General features: G+C 35.6%; 1 protein-coding gene across 6 annotated transcripts in view; it reads right to left on the bottom strand.

The window, feature by feature from the left end:
• NME7 (NME/NM23 family member 7) overlaps window positions 1-17,961 on the bottom strand; it is a 278,798-nt gene that overhangs the window by 186,068 nt on the left and 74,769 nt on the right. For all 6 annotated transcript variants that reach the window (XR_014843894.1, XM_021089441.2, XM_085022464.1 and 3 more), the window contains one exon: window positions 16,087-16,195. Coding sequence is in view for 5 of the 6 variants with exons in the window: in XM_021089441.2 (XP_020945100.1) it covers window positions 16,087-16,195 (109 nt within the window). In the remaining variant the exon portion in view is untranslated. The remainder of the gene's footprint in view (window positions 1-16,086; window positions 16,196-17,961) is intronic.

Genomic DNA, 17,961 nt, shown 5'->3' with positions numbered 1-17,961 from the left:
GAAAAACATTTTCTTCATTCCAGCTATCCAAAATCACAGTTAAGGAGATGACAAATTTAGACATCTTATCACAAGAGCATTATTTCTTCTACCTTTTTTTTTTTTTTTTTTTCATTTTTAGCCTGGGATCAGATCCAAATCACAATTGCGACCTATGGCAACAATGAATCCTTAACTCACTGTTCTGGGCTGGGGATCGAACCTGTGTCCCAGTGCTCCCAAGAAACCGCTGCACCACAGCAGGAACCCTATTGATTTTAAATGGCTCTACCTGATTTCCCCAACTGGCAAGACCTATATTACCATTCATAGACAGGCTTAAAAATAGAGGTAATGCCACAACATGGGCCACATATTGTATAACACTTGCTTCTCGTCTGTTGGAAGTACATACTATATGCACTGGGTATGGGCCTCCATTTTTGTTCTGTTTTCCAGCATAATCTTTACATAGGTGGCAGCTTTACTACCTAGTGGTTCTCAAAATGTGGTCCTTGCACAAGTATGACCTGGGAACTTATCAGAAATGCAGATGTACTGAGTCAGATATCCTGAAGGTACCGCCCAGGAATCTATATTTTAACAATCCAGGTCCAGTGCTCCAGATATACACTAAAGTTTGAGAACCACGACTGGGAGCAAGACCTCTAAAGACAACAGAGCATCATAATGGCCATGAAAGGGGGAAATGTGACTGAAAAACCTATGATTTTAACTTTCAACCTAATTCTTCCTTAATCCCATTACTTCAGACCTACTTAAATCTTAAAAAAGAAGTCATCAAGGTGTCAAATATTCTTAAGTTTTGAATTTTGGGTCTTAATTTCTCCTCTGCTCTCCCATGTAATTTTTAAGAGTATTCCTCACTGGAAAATATGCAAAATGGAAATAAAAGGGTATATAGTGAACGTAAATCTCCTTCCCATCCCAGGATTTCAGTCCTTCTTAGAGGCAGTCACTGTTAGTAATTTCTCATATATTCTTCTAGAAATATTCAACATAAGCACAAATACATAGATATGGCCTTTTTGCTTTTAATGAAATGAGAATGAACTATACCATCTACTCTATATCTTGCCCAATTTCTAAATACTGTAAAACATACAAAGCATACATTTTTGTGGTAAAATATACAATGAAAACACTCAGTTTAATAAATAATTTTAAAGTGAACATCTGTGGTAACCACCACTCAGGTAAAAGGAAAAAGTTAGAACATTGCCAGCACCTCAGACCTTCTGTGTGTGCCTCTCCATCATCGCCTCTCTCCTCTTAGAGACTATCTGGCTTTGGAATAACCTTCTCCACATGCTTCTTTTTTCTTTACTACATACATATGCAGTCTTGAAAAACAAAGTTGACTTCTGCCAATATTTGAACATCATATGAACAGAATCATATGGCTTATACCCTTCTATGGCTTACTTATTTTAATTGTTCTACTTCATGATGGTAAAATTCCTCCATTTTGTGATGTTTAGCTCTGTTGGACAGAGAAGGAAGAACATGCCTCACGGTGAACAGAATCTCTGAACTGTAGGACTATGTGAGTTTTAAAACATTTTTTTGTATTCCTATATTTTCTATAATGTCTATTACTTCTGTTAATACAAGAGAAATTCCAATAAATGCTAATAAGACAAATTCCTGGCTAAAATTAAGCATTACCTACCTCTGTACCTCTTTGGTATATATTCCTTAAAAAGAGCATTCTAGTATTTTCAGTCCCTAAAGAACATAGTCCCTAAAGAAAGTATTCAACTTTATTACATATCAGCGTTAAGATCTTTTTCTTAGAGTGATGACTTTTCCTAAAGATCTCAAATTGGTGTTATGTATATTACCTAATTTATCCTCACACTATACTTAAGAATTTAAGGCATGTGTTTTGAATCACCCTAACTAACAGCTATCAGATTGAAAACTATCATCATACAGAGACAAAACACCACAAAACTCATACTTGAAATTTTGTCTTCTGACTTAGTCTAATGCTTAAGTAAGATCTGGCTTAAAGTTTGCCTACCCTCAAATCCAGGATATTCCAAAGAATAAAAATAAAGAGTAGAGAATCTGGGCATAAACCTACATCAAAAATTTCAAGATTCATTTCAAGCACACCGGAGACATCTGAGCTCTCTCTAATTTGCTTAAATTAAAATCCTTGGGAGTGTCTGTCATGGCTCAGTGGGTTAAGGATCCTGCATTGCTGTGGCTGTAGCATAGGCAGTGGCTACAGCTCCAATTCAACTCCTGGCCTGGGAACTTCCATATGCTGAGAGTGCAGCCCTAAAAAGACAAAAAAATAAATAAAACCCCTAAGTGTGTGTGTGTGTATATATATATATATATATATATATATATATATATATATATATATATGAATCACTTTCCTTTATACTAGAAACTAATACAACATTGTCAATCAACTATGCTTCAATATTGTTTTAAATCTTTAAGATTATCCTAAACAGACACTGTAAACCATTCCTTTGATAACAATTCTGTAATAATCACCATGAAAATGGCTATGGACGAAAAACTGGGATGGTAACTACTTTCCACTTGGCACACCCAAGCCACCATATGACAACACAGAGATGTAGTCAGTGTAAGGTGGTGATAAGTTACAAGTGAACTAGCCACCAAAATAAGTGAGAGCTGTGAACCATAGGCTTTGTAGTGCAGGAAAGATTGTGAATTGTGGAAAATCAGGGTACCAATTATTAAAACACTCAAAAAGCAATTACAGTGCATATGTCCCTTCAAAAGTTTTCTTAAGTATCAATTCCTCCTGTATTTTAACATGTCATTTGGAAACCCAAGCTTTCCAGACCTTTATAAGGTACATCTTTTCTTTAGATGTTTGCCCTTCTTCTTCCTCATAAAAATCAATTGTAATTATATTGTCAGAATTCCAATATTTATAATCTATAATGTATTTTGAATCATCTTTTAAAATCCTACAACATAAGATAATACTACCTTGGATTTTCATTTTCAAAACATTTTCTGATAAAAGTAACAGGATGTGGCTTGAATACCTGGACCATAGCTCCAAAGGGATGGGTCCAGCTTCTGGGTTGGAGGAAGGAAGTAGCCTGAAGAGCAGAACCATAGCCTAGATGGAAGAAATTCCTATCTACTTCTGTCATTATACAATTACACAGGCATTTTTGCAAAGGAGGGGTTAGGAGGAGATAATAAACCAGTATCAGAGGTTTCTCCAAGTCGAAGGAATGGGAACTCACTGTCTTTGCAAACTCTGAGATGTTTCCCTCAAATACAGTTCATTTATGATATCCAAAATTACATAGTCCTCTAACAGACACGTGTATAAAGAACAGGCAAGAGGAGCTGTATTTTGTCATCTAAATTCTGCATAAAATCCCTGCATTGAAGACTCTGTGCATATCTAGAATAGATCAACACATCAGCATCTCAAATGCATACGTGACAAGTTGCTTTAATAACATCATCCCTGAATGGTGGCTCCTGGATACTGATGCATTAAAAAAAAGTAGAAAAAAATAATGGAAAAATGAAGTCCCCAACTTATTTTCAAACAAATTACTTTCCTGCCATTAAACATCATCCTTTGAGTAATATACATACAGGATGTCCTACAAGCCTTAGTGTAGGTTTCAGTAACTCAGAAGTATAAATGTTACCAATGAATAATAAAATATGATTTGAAAGTTTAATTACATAAATTTCTTAAATATGTGAATATTCTTAAATTTTAAAAATACTTATAAAATCGAGCATTCAAAGTAAAAAATGAATACAAATAAAAGTTAAATAACTTTGCAAATGACATTAAGTTTGTAGCATTTATAATTCTAAAGCTATGAAAGCTTAAAACTACACTAAGACTTCTGAGATATCTTAGAAGTCACTTTCCTTAAAGTTACACTTCTAGTGTTTCATTCCAACCTTACTATAGAGAGATGTCAACTAAGGTTTACATAGCCACAGATCAAACTTTTTCGTTATTTTTATTAAACAACTGCTATATAGATGTAAATCAGCATTAGAGAAACTACTTTGATAAAGGAGAATACCCTGGATACCCCAATTTTTCCACTACTCAGAGAAATTCTCATCAGCCCAGAATCTAGCACAGAGGACTACCTTTGTAGAGTCATATGAACAACTGAAAACCAAAAGGTGACCCTACCCTAACCATCCCCATGGTTGCTATGAACTTGCCACAGAGACAAGCTAGCAATCTTCCACTTGGTAAAAAATCTCATAAGGCTAGCCTCTGATAAAGGCAAATCACCAGAGGAAATGCAGGGTGTCCCCCGCCCTCAGAGTTTCTGATAAATTGTTCTCTAACTGGATATCAGGTATTCATCAAGACAACGTGGGTAGACTTTTAAAATGCTTATTTATGGGCTCTAGTCCAGACTTACAAACAAGAGGATCTGAAGTTGTGGTCTCCAAGTGGTTCTGATGCATGCTGTCTAGCATATCCATGGCACAACACACAGTTCAGATTCCAACCACGTGAAGGTCCCAGGATGCTTTATACCGCTTGAGACTACTACACTGGCAGTCCTCAGTAAATCATGATTCCTGGTCTTCATACCTTTGTGTAATTCCCTCTTTTAATGACTTGGCCACATGACTAATAATAGCCATTGGGACATTAAGGCATGTGCAATCAGAAGTTTGATGAGCATTTGCATGATGAGGACTGCCCTTCCTAGAAGCCAGCAACCATGCCCTAAAGTAGCTTAGGATGGACTACTGAATGATGAGATATCACGCGGAAGAAGTCTCTGAAGGATGAGAAGCCATCTTGTACATTCCAGCTCCAGCTGAATGAGGCCACCCAACTGACCCCAGGTATACCACAGAAGAATCGCCAAATGAGCCCACGTAAACCACAGAATTGTGAGAAATAATAAACTGCTTTTAAGGAACTAAGATTTGGACTGGTTGTCATAAAGCAATAGATAAAACACAACTGATTCAGCCTTTTAAAAATGTATCATGTGATATAATCTCTAAAACTATTAATAGCCAACACTTTATTGTACACTCACTATTCTAAATGCATCACATATTAACTCATGCCACCTCTGTCACTCATTCCAAATATTATATACTATGATAATCCTTGCCAGGTACAGTAGGATTTTCTCTGAGCACTTCACCATTCTTTTATCTATATCCTTGTTTCTTTTAATTCAGACAGATAAGAAGAGCTAGATCTTTTGCTTATACTACGTATCACTAAGCTCTGAAGAGAGCCTAAAGATTCCTGATGCACACATCACAGTTGCTAGATGCTAGTGCTTTGGCTGCCTAGAAACAGATGTTTCTTTATTCCAGTCAGGTGTGAAAAGCAAGCCCTGACTTCCAAAGATAAAAGACAGTGACTTTGATAAAGTCGTTGATAAAGAACATAGAATCAATCATAAAGGCACACAATTAAGCCTGGAATAAATCTATTCGATTTTCCTGCTTTCACACAGTAAAATTCAAACAAGCAAAACTCTCATCTTTTAAATGTCTCCAAGAAGGAGGTATCAGCCAGGATCAAATTTATCGATTAAGAAGGACTTCTTGACTCTGAAACTTTTAGACACTATAACATAGTGCCAGAACTGTAATTAGAATGTGTGTATTTGATGTTATAAATTATAACATCAATGTGTATTGTGAATTATACATCAATAAAGCTATTTAAAACAAAAATTTTAAAAGGAGAATTAACATTTCAAACCAATAATTTGGGAGATGGGAGAAAAAGATTTCAGTGGCTATGTAAAGCATTCTAAAATCTTTGTGAAAGTTGAAAGAGTGAAGAATTTTAAATTTTATTAGTAAAATTTATAGTTAAGTACTTATGCTAAAATTTAGGCTAACCAATTAAAACATATACTCTATAGCGGGGTTCAGTAAAATTCTTCTGTAGAGGGTCATATAGTTAATATTTTAGGCTTTTCAGGTTTTACTGTATCTGTCACAAGTACTCAACCCTTCTACTCTAGCATAAAAAGTAGCCATATAATACATTAATGAATGAGCATGGCTGTGCTCCAATAAAACTTTGTTTACAAAAGGCAGCTGCCCCAATTTAGCCCAATGGCAGTAGTCTGCTGATCCCCTAATCTAGGGCTTTTAAATGAGCAGATAAATAAAAGAGAAAGAAGACAATAAAGAAAAATCCATCCAGCAGAAGTTAAAATGGGGTGGAATTCAAAAGCAGGATAAAAGAATTTAAAAAATTAAAAAAGAAAACTTTAAGCAAGATAAAGAAAGGAATTTAAATCAGTTATCACAATAAATGGCAATGGGTTAAATAAATTCAACTATTCTTAAGACTACTAGATTAGTTTGAAAATGTAAAAATTTTTAAACTAGGAACTAAACAAAATTCAGTCATGGTGATATTAAAAGCAACAGGTTAAAAAATTTGGAAAGATGCACCTCCTTTTAAGGTAAACAACAAAAAAAGGAGTTCCCATCCTGGCTCAGTGGTTAATGAACCTGACTAGGAACAATGAGGTTTCAGGATCAATCCCTGGTCTCCCTCAGGTTAAGGATCCCACATTGCTGTGAGATGTGGTATAGGTCGAAGACGTGGCTTGGATCCCATGTTGCTGTGGCTCTGGCATAGGCTGGTGGCTACAGCTCTGATTCAACCCATACCCTGGGAACCTCCATATGCCGCTGGTGTGGTCCTAGAAAAAAAAAGACCCAACGAGTTGAAAGTGGTGCCTCTGAGGAATAAAAAATCGGAGGTTAAAAAAAAAAAACAAAAACCAAATACTGGGAATAATGACGCTAAACAAGTAGCAAAAAGTTAATTATACACAACAAAGCCTCAGGATATACAAAGCAAAAACAGTCCAATTAAAAGGAGAAATGACAAATTCATAATAGATAATTTTAATGTGGAAGAATTTAAAGTTTTTCTCAGAAGATGATAATCCAGAGTTCCCGTCATGGTGCAGCAGAAACGAATCCGACTAGGAACCATGAGGTTGCAGGTTCGATTCCTGGCCTCGCTCAGGGGGTTATGGATTTGGCGTTGCCGTGAGCTGTGGTATAGGTCACAGACACAGCTCAGATCCCGCATTGCTGTGGCTCTGTCATAGGCCCGTGGCTACAGCTCCAATTAGACCCCTAGCCTGGGAACCTCTGTATTCCATGGGTGCAGCCCTAAAAAAAAAAAAAAAAAAAAAAGACAAAAAGACAAACAAAAAAGAAGATGATAATCCAAGCAGGCCAAAAAAAGTATAGATTTTTAACAACAAGTTTGACTCAATAGCTATTTATTATATAGAGAAAAATGCAACAAATATCCTTCCTTTCAAGTATACATTGGAATTCTTTTTTTTATGAACCATGCATTAATCAGCAAAGTAATCAACAAACTTCAAAGAACCAACCATCACAGAGACCACATTCTCTGACAATGTTCAGACATCAAAGACTAATAAATAATAAACGGTCTAAAAGAAAAATTATGCTGAGGAGCACAAAATATTTTTTAAAGTATGACAGACTCTGTAATCTGGTGGAAGAGAAAGGCAATGATCATCAGTCAAAAATCATTATATATTATAGCTACATATATTGATTATTATACAATATATAATAGCACAGCACACTAAGTGCTATAAAGGAAAAGCAGAGTGTGCCAAGAGAACATATGACTTGGGATTTCCCTGAGAAAAATGATATTTTGGGGTGTACAGGAAGGAAGAGAGGATCCACATCCCAGACAAAGGGAAGAGCATGTAAAAAGGTCCCAAAGAGAGAAGGAACAAGGGGTTTTCAGGGAACTGAAAGGTAGGCAGTAGTGCTAGAGTATAAGAGCAAGGGACAGAGTAACCTGAAACGGGTGGAAGTAATTTACACCTCAGAAAAGGAGATTCTTGAAATATAAAAACAGGATAAAAACAAGAACTGTTTTAGTCAAAGTAGACATCTTTACAAATATAAAAAATGTTATTCCAATTTAACTTCAAAAGTTTTAAGGAGGTATTCTAAATTTAGAATTCTCAAGGACATGTTTGTTATTTATTCCCTAACTGCCATTACCTAGGCCAGAACAGCAGTTTCTCTAAGTCCCATCTAAAACTATAAACACTTCTGACCCAGTTAAAATGCTATAAGCATTTTTCACCCAGTTAAGATGTTAGGTATTAAAATCACCCTTCAGGAGTTCCCGTCGTGGCTCAGTGGTTAACGAATCTGACTAGGAACCATGAGGTTTCGGGTTCGATCCCTGGCCTTGCTCAGTGGGTTAAGGATCTGGCGTTGCCATGAGCTGTGGTGTAGGTTGCAGACGCGGCTTGGATCCCGCGTTGCTGTGGCTCTGGCATAGGCCAGTGGCTACAGCTTGGATTCGATCCCTAGCCTGGGAACCTCCATATGCTGTGGGAGCGGCCCAAGAAATGGCAAAAATAAGTAATAAAATAAAATCACTCTTCACACCAATTACCATATAACTTTCTATTAGAAATTACTTTCCACAAAATCAATTTACCTCAGTATACACGGAATAATCATATATACATGGAATTACCAGTATACACAAATAATTCTAGATGTGGAGTCAAAATAGCTCTGGATTTTGAGATGTTACCTATCTCTTCTAATTCTCAGATTCCACACTTGTAAAATGGGGTTAATAATCAAACTTGATAGGGAGGATTTATGGAGTCTAAGTGATAATCCATGTAGACACAGAATGGTAAAGCATAATAAAACAAAGAAAAATTTTGTACAAATCACAACCCTACCACCTAAAAGCTGTGTGACTTTGGGCAAGTTACCTAGCTAGTAAGTTATCTTACTGCCTAGGTTTCCTCCTCCACAACATGGGTTTCAAATACCTACCCCTCAGTTTTAAGAATTAAATAACTCGCGTAAACTACTTACCGCTCTGTAAATATGAACTGCAATTAGTAATAAAACTGTTTTGTTGTTCTATACTTGTCATTTCTAACAGTCTCATTAACAAGATTTGAGGAGACCTTCTGTCCCCTCTGCCCTCAGTCAAACCATTACAATTGACAATCCTGGGGACTCTCATTTTCCTCGAAAGGTTATTAGACGTTAGAATGTACTCACAGACGAAATTTCCCTCTTTCTAAATGAAATGTTTTCAGTAGCCTAATAGACAACGACTTCTTTAGCACCTTCCTGAAGATTAGGATTCTTTAGTAAGGACTAACAGAACTCTTGAAATTTCTTACAAGTCAATAAAGTACTGATTTCATTTAAAGTTCTTATAACTCACCAATTCATTAGGTATTTTCACTGCCTATAATTCTGTGTTTCAAAAATTCATGCCAGGCTCCAAACAGTCAGGATCTCATATGTAGTTTAATGTATTTGGTGCATCTGTTGTAAATTCCCCTCATCTGTTTATTCTTTCAGATAGTATACAGAACAATCACAAAACTCCAAAACTGTGACATCCTAAGCAAAACTGGGCCTACTCCAAAAATTGTTCTTGAAACTAAGTTAGATTTACAATGTTAAATCCAATCTATTTATAATTAATATATAATATTAATTTCAGGTTTATTACAACATAGTGATTCAACATTATGAAATGGCCACCACGATAAGACCAGTTTTCACCCATCACCAAAGTTGTTACAATACTACTGATGGTATTCCTTACGTGTACAATACATCCCCCTAACTTTTAGTTTATACCCGTAAAACTGTACCTTTTAATCCCCTTCACCTATTTTGTACATCCCTGACACACACACTTCCCCCTCCCCATGCACCTCCCCACTAGTTTATTCTCTGAATTTATGAATCTGTTTGTTTTGTCATTTGTTTTTCAGATTCCGCATATAGGTGAAATCATATATGTAAATCTAATCTCGCTACATCAAAAAATGTCTACCTCTTCTACAGTATCCCAGAAGCTGAACTACTTGAAGGAAATATAATTCAAAAAAGCTGGGAATTTAACCAACTCGATCAGCCCAAATTTAGGGAGGATCCACAGAGTGGAATGTGTCTTCTAGGCTCTTGGCCTACCTAGCATCAAAACTACCATTCAGCCTAAAAATTAAAACTCTGAAAGAGGTTCTGAGTAAGAACAGCTAAATTTTCAAAAGTGAGGAACTTGAGAAATATGATCTAGCTAAAGACCTAGTCCTGTTTTAATTAGCATATCAGAGACCATTCTGGCATTAATTTTACAAACTGGCCAATATTCTAATAAATAATTTGCTTCCTAATTAGTTAAACACAAACAGACAACCCCAAAACCATTTGTACAGATATCTTTTTAAAGTCTAAAATTGTTTTGAAATAGCATCCATGAAAACAGAATTCATTCTTACAGCCAAAACACAATAAGATAGATATACTGTATAATTTTCTTTTATAAGAATTTCCTGCACAGTTTCACAGAACAGAATATCTGAGGTTAAAGACTGGGACGTAACTTTTTAAACCAACACGACTCATTTTCCTTGGAAGAAACTAAAATCAGAAAGGACAATGTTATAAACAATGAGGTAAAATTGTTTAATGTATAAATCTGTTAGAAGGAAAGGGAATTTTCTAACAAAACTTCAGGGTTTTAATGCTTCAAAGGCTAATTTTTTGGCCATTACAAGTGCAAAAGCAGCTCTCTCAGATTTGCCTACCACCTCCTACCCAATACCAACTGTAACGGAAAAATCAGAGTAGAGAGTAGGTAACAGCTGACAGCTGCTGAGACAACTGGGTACAAGCAGTAATCATACTTTGTGGGCTTAAATGAGTATCAGACTTTAACTAAGGAAAATATTTTGTTCCTTAAACAATGATAGAGATGTTCTTTCTCTCTGTGGATAATAGATGTTGGATTTTGTTAGTTTTTTTAAACTATTGCTTTGTTTCTAAGGAGTCATTCAACTTTAATGAAAAATTAAAAGATAATGCTATTAGTAGTATAGTAATAATAGAACAGTAATCACAACAGTAAAAATCTCTAGTACTTATAAAAGCACTTAACTAAGTGCTGGGTATGGTGCTTAGGGCATTAATCTTCACATCTAATCATTTAATTAATCCTTTAGTTATCTAACAATGACATTAAGTGCATTTAAACCTTATCATTACCTTATGCTCATTTTATAGATGAGGAAACATGGGACAAAGAGGTTAAGTAATTTATTCAATAGTCCATGGTTAGTAAGCAGCAGAGCCAGAATCCAAATGTATACAGCCTGATTTCGGAGTAAAAATAATTCATTTTATTGATGGATTTAAACCAACTACATATAAATAACACTAATACATCAAAACAAACACACTGCATAATTTTTTAATTAGAAAAAAGAAAAAAATTCACCTTGTTTTCCTTCCCTTTTAAAAACCCGAATTCCCAAATGACAAAATATATTTCAATCTACATATGTAAAAAGACTGCAAATACTAAGTACATTTTATTATTTTCTTCCCACCATCTATTTCACAAACTAAGTTTTTCTTTTCTTTTTTTTTTTTTTTTTTTTTCAGCTCTTGGAAGCGAGACGTGAAACACTGCATCCATATACATTAACTAAAGGATTAAGAACGAAGACCGCCTACACACACATGACTTTATCATTTGTGCCAAGAAATTATTACCCACAAAGATAAAGCTGTAAATCAGTAAGTAACTTCATTGTTTACTTCAAGAACCTCCCAAAAGTTCACTTATCTCAACAACAGACTATTCAAACAGTTTCCTTTTCACAATATTCCCTCAACAGGGAAAATAACTCACTCAAACAATTGTGTACTTATAAGCCTTGATTAAAATCTTTGCGTCACTGTTCTGATAATTCTAAGCTACTATATAATAAATTTTGCCCCATTTCAAACCTATCACTGCATTGACAACACACTTTAAATCTCTCAAGGCCACAGTGAAACTCTACAAAATCTGCCCATGACCTCTCCATTTTAAAATCCACTAAGAATCCTACAAGGTGTGTTGTCCTTACTACAGTAACCAATAAACTCATTCTGCTTTATCAACAAGCCCTTCTGGCCTTCTTTACGGGAGTGGACAGTCAACACAAGATAACGTCCCTATTCTGCATCAGCTGCTCTCTCAACAGCTCCTTTTTAAGAACACTCTTCTCTCATACCTTTACTAGACCACAGGTGAAATTAAACATATCAGGAAATCAGATCGTTATAGATCAGTTGCCCCCAGGAACTTAAGGGGGCCAAGTGAATCTAATAATAAATTTAACAGGGGACTTCAAACTGTATTGTAGCCACAGTTTTAACTCTAAGGAGAATTGGGTTAATTGAGTTTTTAAAAAGGGGGGAAGGCCTTGAAATGTCAAAGTTTAAATAAAGTACTCTGCCATACAATTAGGTTTTACAAAATATTTTTACTTTAACTCATATGCCTCTACTATTACATATCAAATACGAATATATGAAATACAGTTTTAATATTTAAAGAAGAGCTCTGACTAAAAATGACTTAAAACCATATAACTATTGGTCATTTTGACATCACCTTTCACTTAATCAGTGTATTAGATTTCAATTATATTTATCTATGCAGTAATCAAATTATATATCCAGTATTTTAATTCATTTTATTTCTTACCATGTATCTTATTTTTCCTTAGAAAAAAATAAATCAGATAAAAATAAAATTGAATGTCTTTAGATCCCAAAATGAGTTTTAAATTGAAGCCTTTAAATAAGAAGAGCTTGTCTCAGCCCCTTCAATAAGTGGTGCTGGGAAAACTGGACAGCCACATGTAAAAGAATGAAATTAGAACACCTCCTAACATCATATACAAAAATAAACTCAAAATAGATTAAAGACCTAGATATAAGACCAGATACTATCAAACTCTTAGAGGAAAACATAGGCCAAACACTCTCCAACATAAAAAACAGCAACATCTTCTCAGATCCACCTCTTAGAATAATGACAATAAAAACAAAAATAAACAGGAGTTGCCATCGTGGCGCAGTGGTTAACAAATCCGACTAGGAACCATGAGGTTGTGGGTTTGATCCTTGCCCTTGCTCAGTGGGTTGAAGGTCTGGCATTGCCATGAGCTGTGGTGTAGGTCACAGGCGTGGCTCGGATCCCGTGTTGCTGTGGCTCTGGCGTAGGCCGGTGGCTACAGCTCCAATTAGACCCCTAGCCTGGGAATCTCCATATGCCTCCGGAGCAGCCCTAGAAAAGGCAAAAAGACAAAAAAATAAATAAACAAACAAAGGGGACTTAATTAAACTTAAAAGTTTCTGCACAGCAAAGGAAACCCTAAACAAAATGAGAAGATAACCCACAGAATGGGAATTGTTTTTTCAACAAATCTTTGCAAATGAAGTGACTGACAAGGGATTAATCTCCAAGATTTATAAACACCTCTTACCACTCAATACCAAAAAAACAAACAACCCCATCAAAAAATGGGCAGAAGATCTAAACACAATTCTTCAAAGAAGACATACAGATGCCCGAGAACACATGAAAAGATGTTCAGCATCACTAATATTAGAGAAATGCAAATCAAAACTGCTATAAGGTACCACCTTAAACCAGCCAGAATGGCCATCATCAAAAAGTCTACAAACAAGAAGTGCTGGAGAGGGTGTGGAGGAAAAGGTATCCTATTACACTGTTGGTGGGATTGTAAATTGGTGCAACCACTGTGGAAAACAGTATGGAGATTCCTCAGAAAACGAAAAACAGAAACTACCATTTGATCCAGCAATCCCACTCCTGGGCAACTATCCAGAGAAAACCATGACTTGCAAAGACACACGTACTCCGATGTTCATTGAAGCACTATTTGCAATAGCCAAGACATGGAAACAACCTAAATGTCCATCGACAGAGGAATGGATCAAGAAGATGTGGTACATATACACAGCGGAATATTACTCAGCCATTAAAAGAAAAGAAATAATGGCATTTTTAGCACCTAGAAATTATCATGCTAAGTGAAGTCAGTTAGTCAATGAGACACCAACATCAAATGCTTTCACTGACATGTGGAATCTAAAAAAAAGGACACAATGAACTTCTCTGCAGAACAGATGCTGACTCACAGACTTGGAAAAACTTACGGTTTCCAAATGAGACAGGTTGGGGGGTGGGGGGATGCACTGAGGGTTTGGGATGGAGATGCTATAAAATTTGGTTGTGATGATTGTTGTACACCTATAAATGTAATAAAATTCATTTAGTAATTTAATAAAAAAGAGAAAAAAGACAAAAAAAAGCTTGACTCATCACATTAAAATGTGTGTTTATTACATGTGTGTGTGCATTGCATGTGTGTGGCGGGTGTGTATCCATCCCCAGGTAAAGAAAATGAGTGCAACATAAAAATCCCAACCCCCCCAAAAAAGGGGGGGGGGAATTCCCATTATGGCACAGCAGAAACGAATCCAACTAGGAACCATGAAGTTGTAGGTTTGATCCCCAGCCTTGCTCAGTGGGTTGAGGATTCAGCGTTGCCGTGAGCTGTGGTGTAGGTCGAAGACGTGACTTGAACCTGGCATTGCTGTGGCTATGGTATAGGCCGGCAGCAACAGCTCCGATTAGACCCCTAGCCTGGTAACCTCCATATGCCAAGGGTGCAGCCTTCAAAAGACAAAAGACAAAAAATAAGAAATAAAAATCCCAAATTTTTTCATGAACTGTCAATGCCAGCCATTTTAAATATTACTGATATTACTTCCTATATAAATGCTACTAACCATGTGATATTTTTATTGTTATTGCTGTGGATTAATACATGTAGGGGAAAGAACATGGGTGTAAAAAGAGCCCAGTATTTACATCCTGGATTTCCTATCCTAAACTGGGGGAAATAACATTTTATTATAGCCTCAGCTTGCTTATCTATAAAAGAACGATATACCTACCTACTTGACATAATTTCTGTAACGATTAAAGAAAATAATTTCATATAGTATTCAGTCTGCTACATAGCACATAGTGGTAAGTGCATCATAAATGTGTTACTCCTCATGCATGTTAGTTCCCTGATAATTATGGCCCTGGGAATCAATAAGATATTAAAGTACTACCTAAATAATTAAAGCAGTATTAACTATACAATATCTTTTAGGTTCATACTCTTTTAACCAGTAATTCTACTTCTAGGAAGCTAGCCAGGGGAAACAGAGATATTGTCAAATACATAGTCATGTATAAGAATATCCTTCAAAGCTTTATTTTTAATATAAAAAAACTGGAAACATAAATATCCAAATATTAGACTACATCTATCATCCAAAATGCTCCCCCAAATTTAATTAAAACAGCCTACAGACCTATAGCTCAACAATGTTAACACGTACATTCATGTGCGTCAATTACACACATATGAATACATAGAAAAGAAATTGGAGGAAGTATGGAAATATTAATGATTATCTCAGGATAATGGGAAACAGGTAACTTTTATTGTTTTTTAAATGTGTTTTAATTTTCCAAATGTTCTACTGTATATCTGAATTACTTTAATACTCAGAAGAAACAAAAATTTTAAAATTCATGCATTATTATTCAGTATATCCTAGTTTTTAAGGATGATCTTTGAAATCATACCTCATTTCATTTCCAAAAGGATTTGGGATGGCTGACAAAAAACACATGGAGCAGATTAAAACAAATAGATGAAGAAAAATAAAGGAAAAAACTTGCAGACTCTCGCTGTAAACATACACCCCCCCCACCCCCCAAAGAACTTTGTTTCAGATACTGAGAGCCAAAAGAAGTTTTCCCAGCTTTCTCAGAAAGGGCATACTGCAGATATGGCTGGGAGTACAGAAGGCAGATTAAAATTCAAGGAATCAAGACCTGTAACTGAATGAGCATGACCATGATCAGCAATCCAAGAACACCTTTTAAAAGTGCACAAAGACAGAGAAAGATACTATTTATCTTCAAACAGAATCTACCCTCACATTGTCACCTTTATTCATGTGCTTTCAAAAAATAAATGGAAATATTAAAATTATGCTTTACTTTCTACATAGAAAATATATCAAGAAAAACAAACATTAACAAAATAAGCTCCTATTAGCAAAATGTATTGGCTATATTGCATTCAACACAGCACCTACCTTCACTGATGGCATGGGGCTTAACAATGCAACAAGTAGTGCAATTGGTAAATTTAGCAGTGTTTGCTGGCCCACAGACTCCACTCGAAGGAAAAAATAACTCCATTTCCTAAAGACAGAGAGAAATGACTTTGGCATATGTGATCTCTTCTCAAACTCCTAAGGTATTTATGTGAGAAGGGAAGAACTATGCAATTCCTTTTAAAGTTTCACAATATAAATTCCTTCAACTATTCTAAAAATGATTTTTACAAAGACCAACTTATTAACTGAACTCTGTTTTAGGTCTTATAATCAAAAGGACATAACTATTAAAATAACAATGTGTATAATTCTGTCCCAGATTAAAACTGAGAATGTCTTAATGTATGTTGAATATTGAAATTAATCAATATAAAGTTATTTTATCCAAAGCGTCAGCTTATGAAACATAGGTTCAATTTTAAACTTTTCACTAAAATATGTAAAGTTCAATTAAAAACTAGGAAATTTTATATAAACAGATTAGTATTTAAGAATCGGAGTTACAGTTAGTTAAAACTAATTAACTTACTATACATGGTGCTAGCTTAAAGTTAAATCACATGCACCTTATTTTATAACCAGATTCAGGCGGTGCTGTTTTGCACATAGTTCATTAAAATGACAACCTAGCATTTTGAACTAGCCACAGTGATGGTCACACTAATCAATTATTTAGACAGATCTTTTCTGCCTCTAAGATTTTACTACTGTTATTTCTATGATTCCCTGTAAAGCCCTCTGTAACAAAGAGCCCAACCAATGTGTAAAGGGTCTCTTCAAATATTACCTCCTCCAGAGGCTTTTCCTGATGCCCATAATCAGTACCCTCCTCCAAGGTTGTGGTTATTTAGGTATTTGGCCTCCATGAATTATAAAGTTGAAGAAAATAACTAATTTGCATAGCCTTGTAGGTCTTTTAGCACCTAAAACAAGTAGTTGGAAACACTCATTTTTCACTGAATTCAACAACTGAAAGATCTTAGTTATATGTAATGTACTGCACCAGTGTGCAATTTTTAAAAAATGCTCAGATGAGGAATTGTTCAAATAGTAACATATACTTGAGTGATTCTGGTGTTACGATGCATTAGAATAAAAATTAAATGTTCCATTCTTTAGGCAAGTATCCTTAGAAAAATCTTCGTATTGCTGCCTTTGCTTATTACTCTTCTTGACCAACAATAGCAGCTACCACTTTTAGTTCTGTACAAGATGCTTTGATTACATATTCTCAGAGAACCTATGTGGTACAGGTGAAAACTCAAATACCAGGCAGGTAATCAATAAGTGAATGAAGTAAAGCTGATGTGACAAGAAGGCATGGTTGAGGGCTGCAGCTGTAAAGGGAGCGCTCCTTCTACAGTTCCCATTTCTCTGCTTCTTTTGCAACAAAACTCCTCAGAAGAGTTGTCTCTACCCTCTCTTTACTTCCTCTCTTTTAATCTCCCTTAAACTTACAACTAATTAGGCTTTCATTCCACAAAGGAATGAAAATCATGAAAATTCCTAACACCTCCACATTGCCAAGTAGCCTGGCTAATTCTCAGACCTCACTTTAACTCACCCAAGAGTTTTTGACACAATCGATCCTTACATCCTGGAATGCCTTCATCACCTGGCTTTCTTCCTACTTCACTGCTCCTTTTCAATCTTCTTTGAGAGTTTTCTCTCATCCAACAGACCCCTATATACTGGAAAGCTCCAGGGCTCAGCCCATTTTCAATCTATGGACATACTTTATTGAGCTCTTCAAGTCCCATGGCCTGAAATGCCATCTGTATTCTAATGGCTACCATATTTTAATTCCAGCCCAGCCTCCTCGCTAAACTCCACACCCATATCTACCACCCA

Source organism: Sus scrofa, chromosome 4 (genome assembly GCF_054392235.1).
Source record: "Sus scrofa isolate SSC_HxYL_T2T_F1_AM1 chromosome 4, Sscrofa_HxYL_maternal_Yorkshire_Landrace_v2.0, whole genome shotgun sequence".
In the NCBI taxonomy this organism is placed as follows: domain Eukaryota; kingdom Metazoa; phylum Chordata; class Mammalia; order Artiodactyla; family Suidae; genus Sus; species Sus scrofa.
The sequence above is the reverse complement of the archived record's forward strand: the minus strand, read 5'-3'. Positions and strand labels throughout refer to the sequence as shown.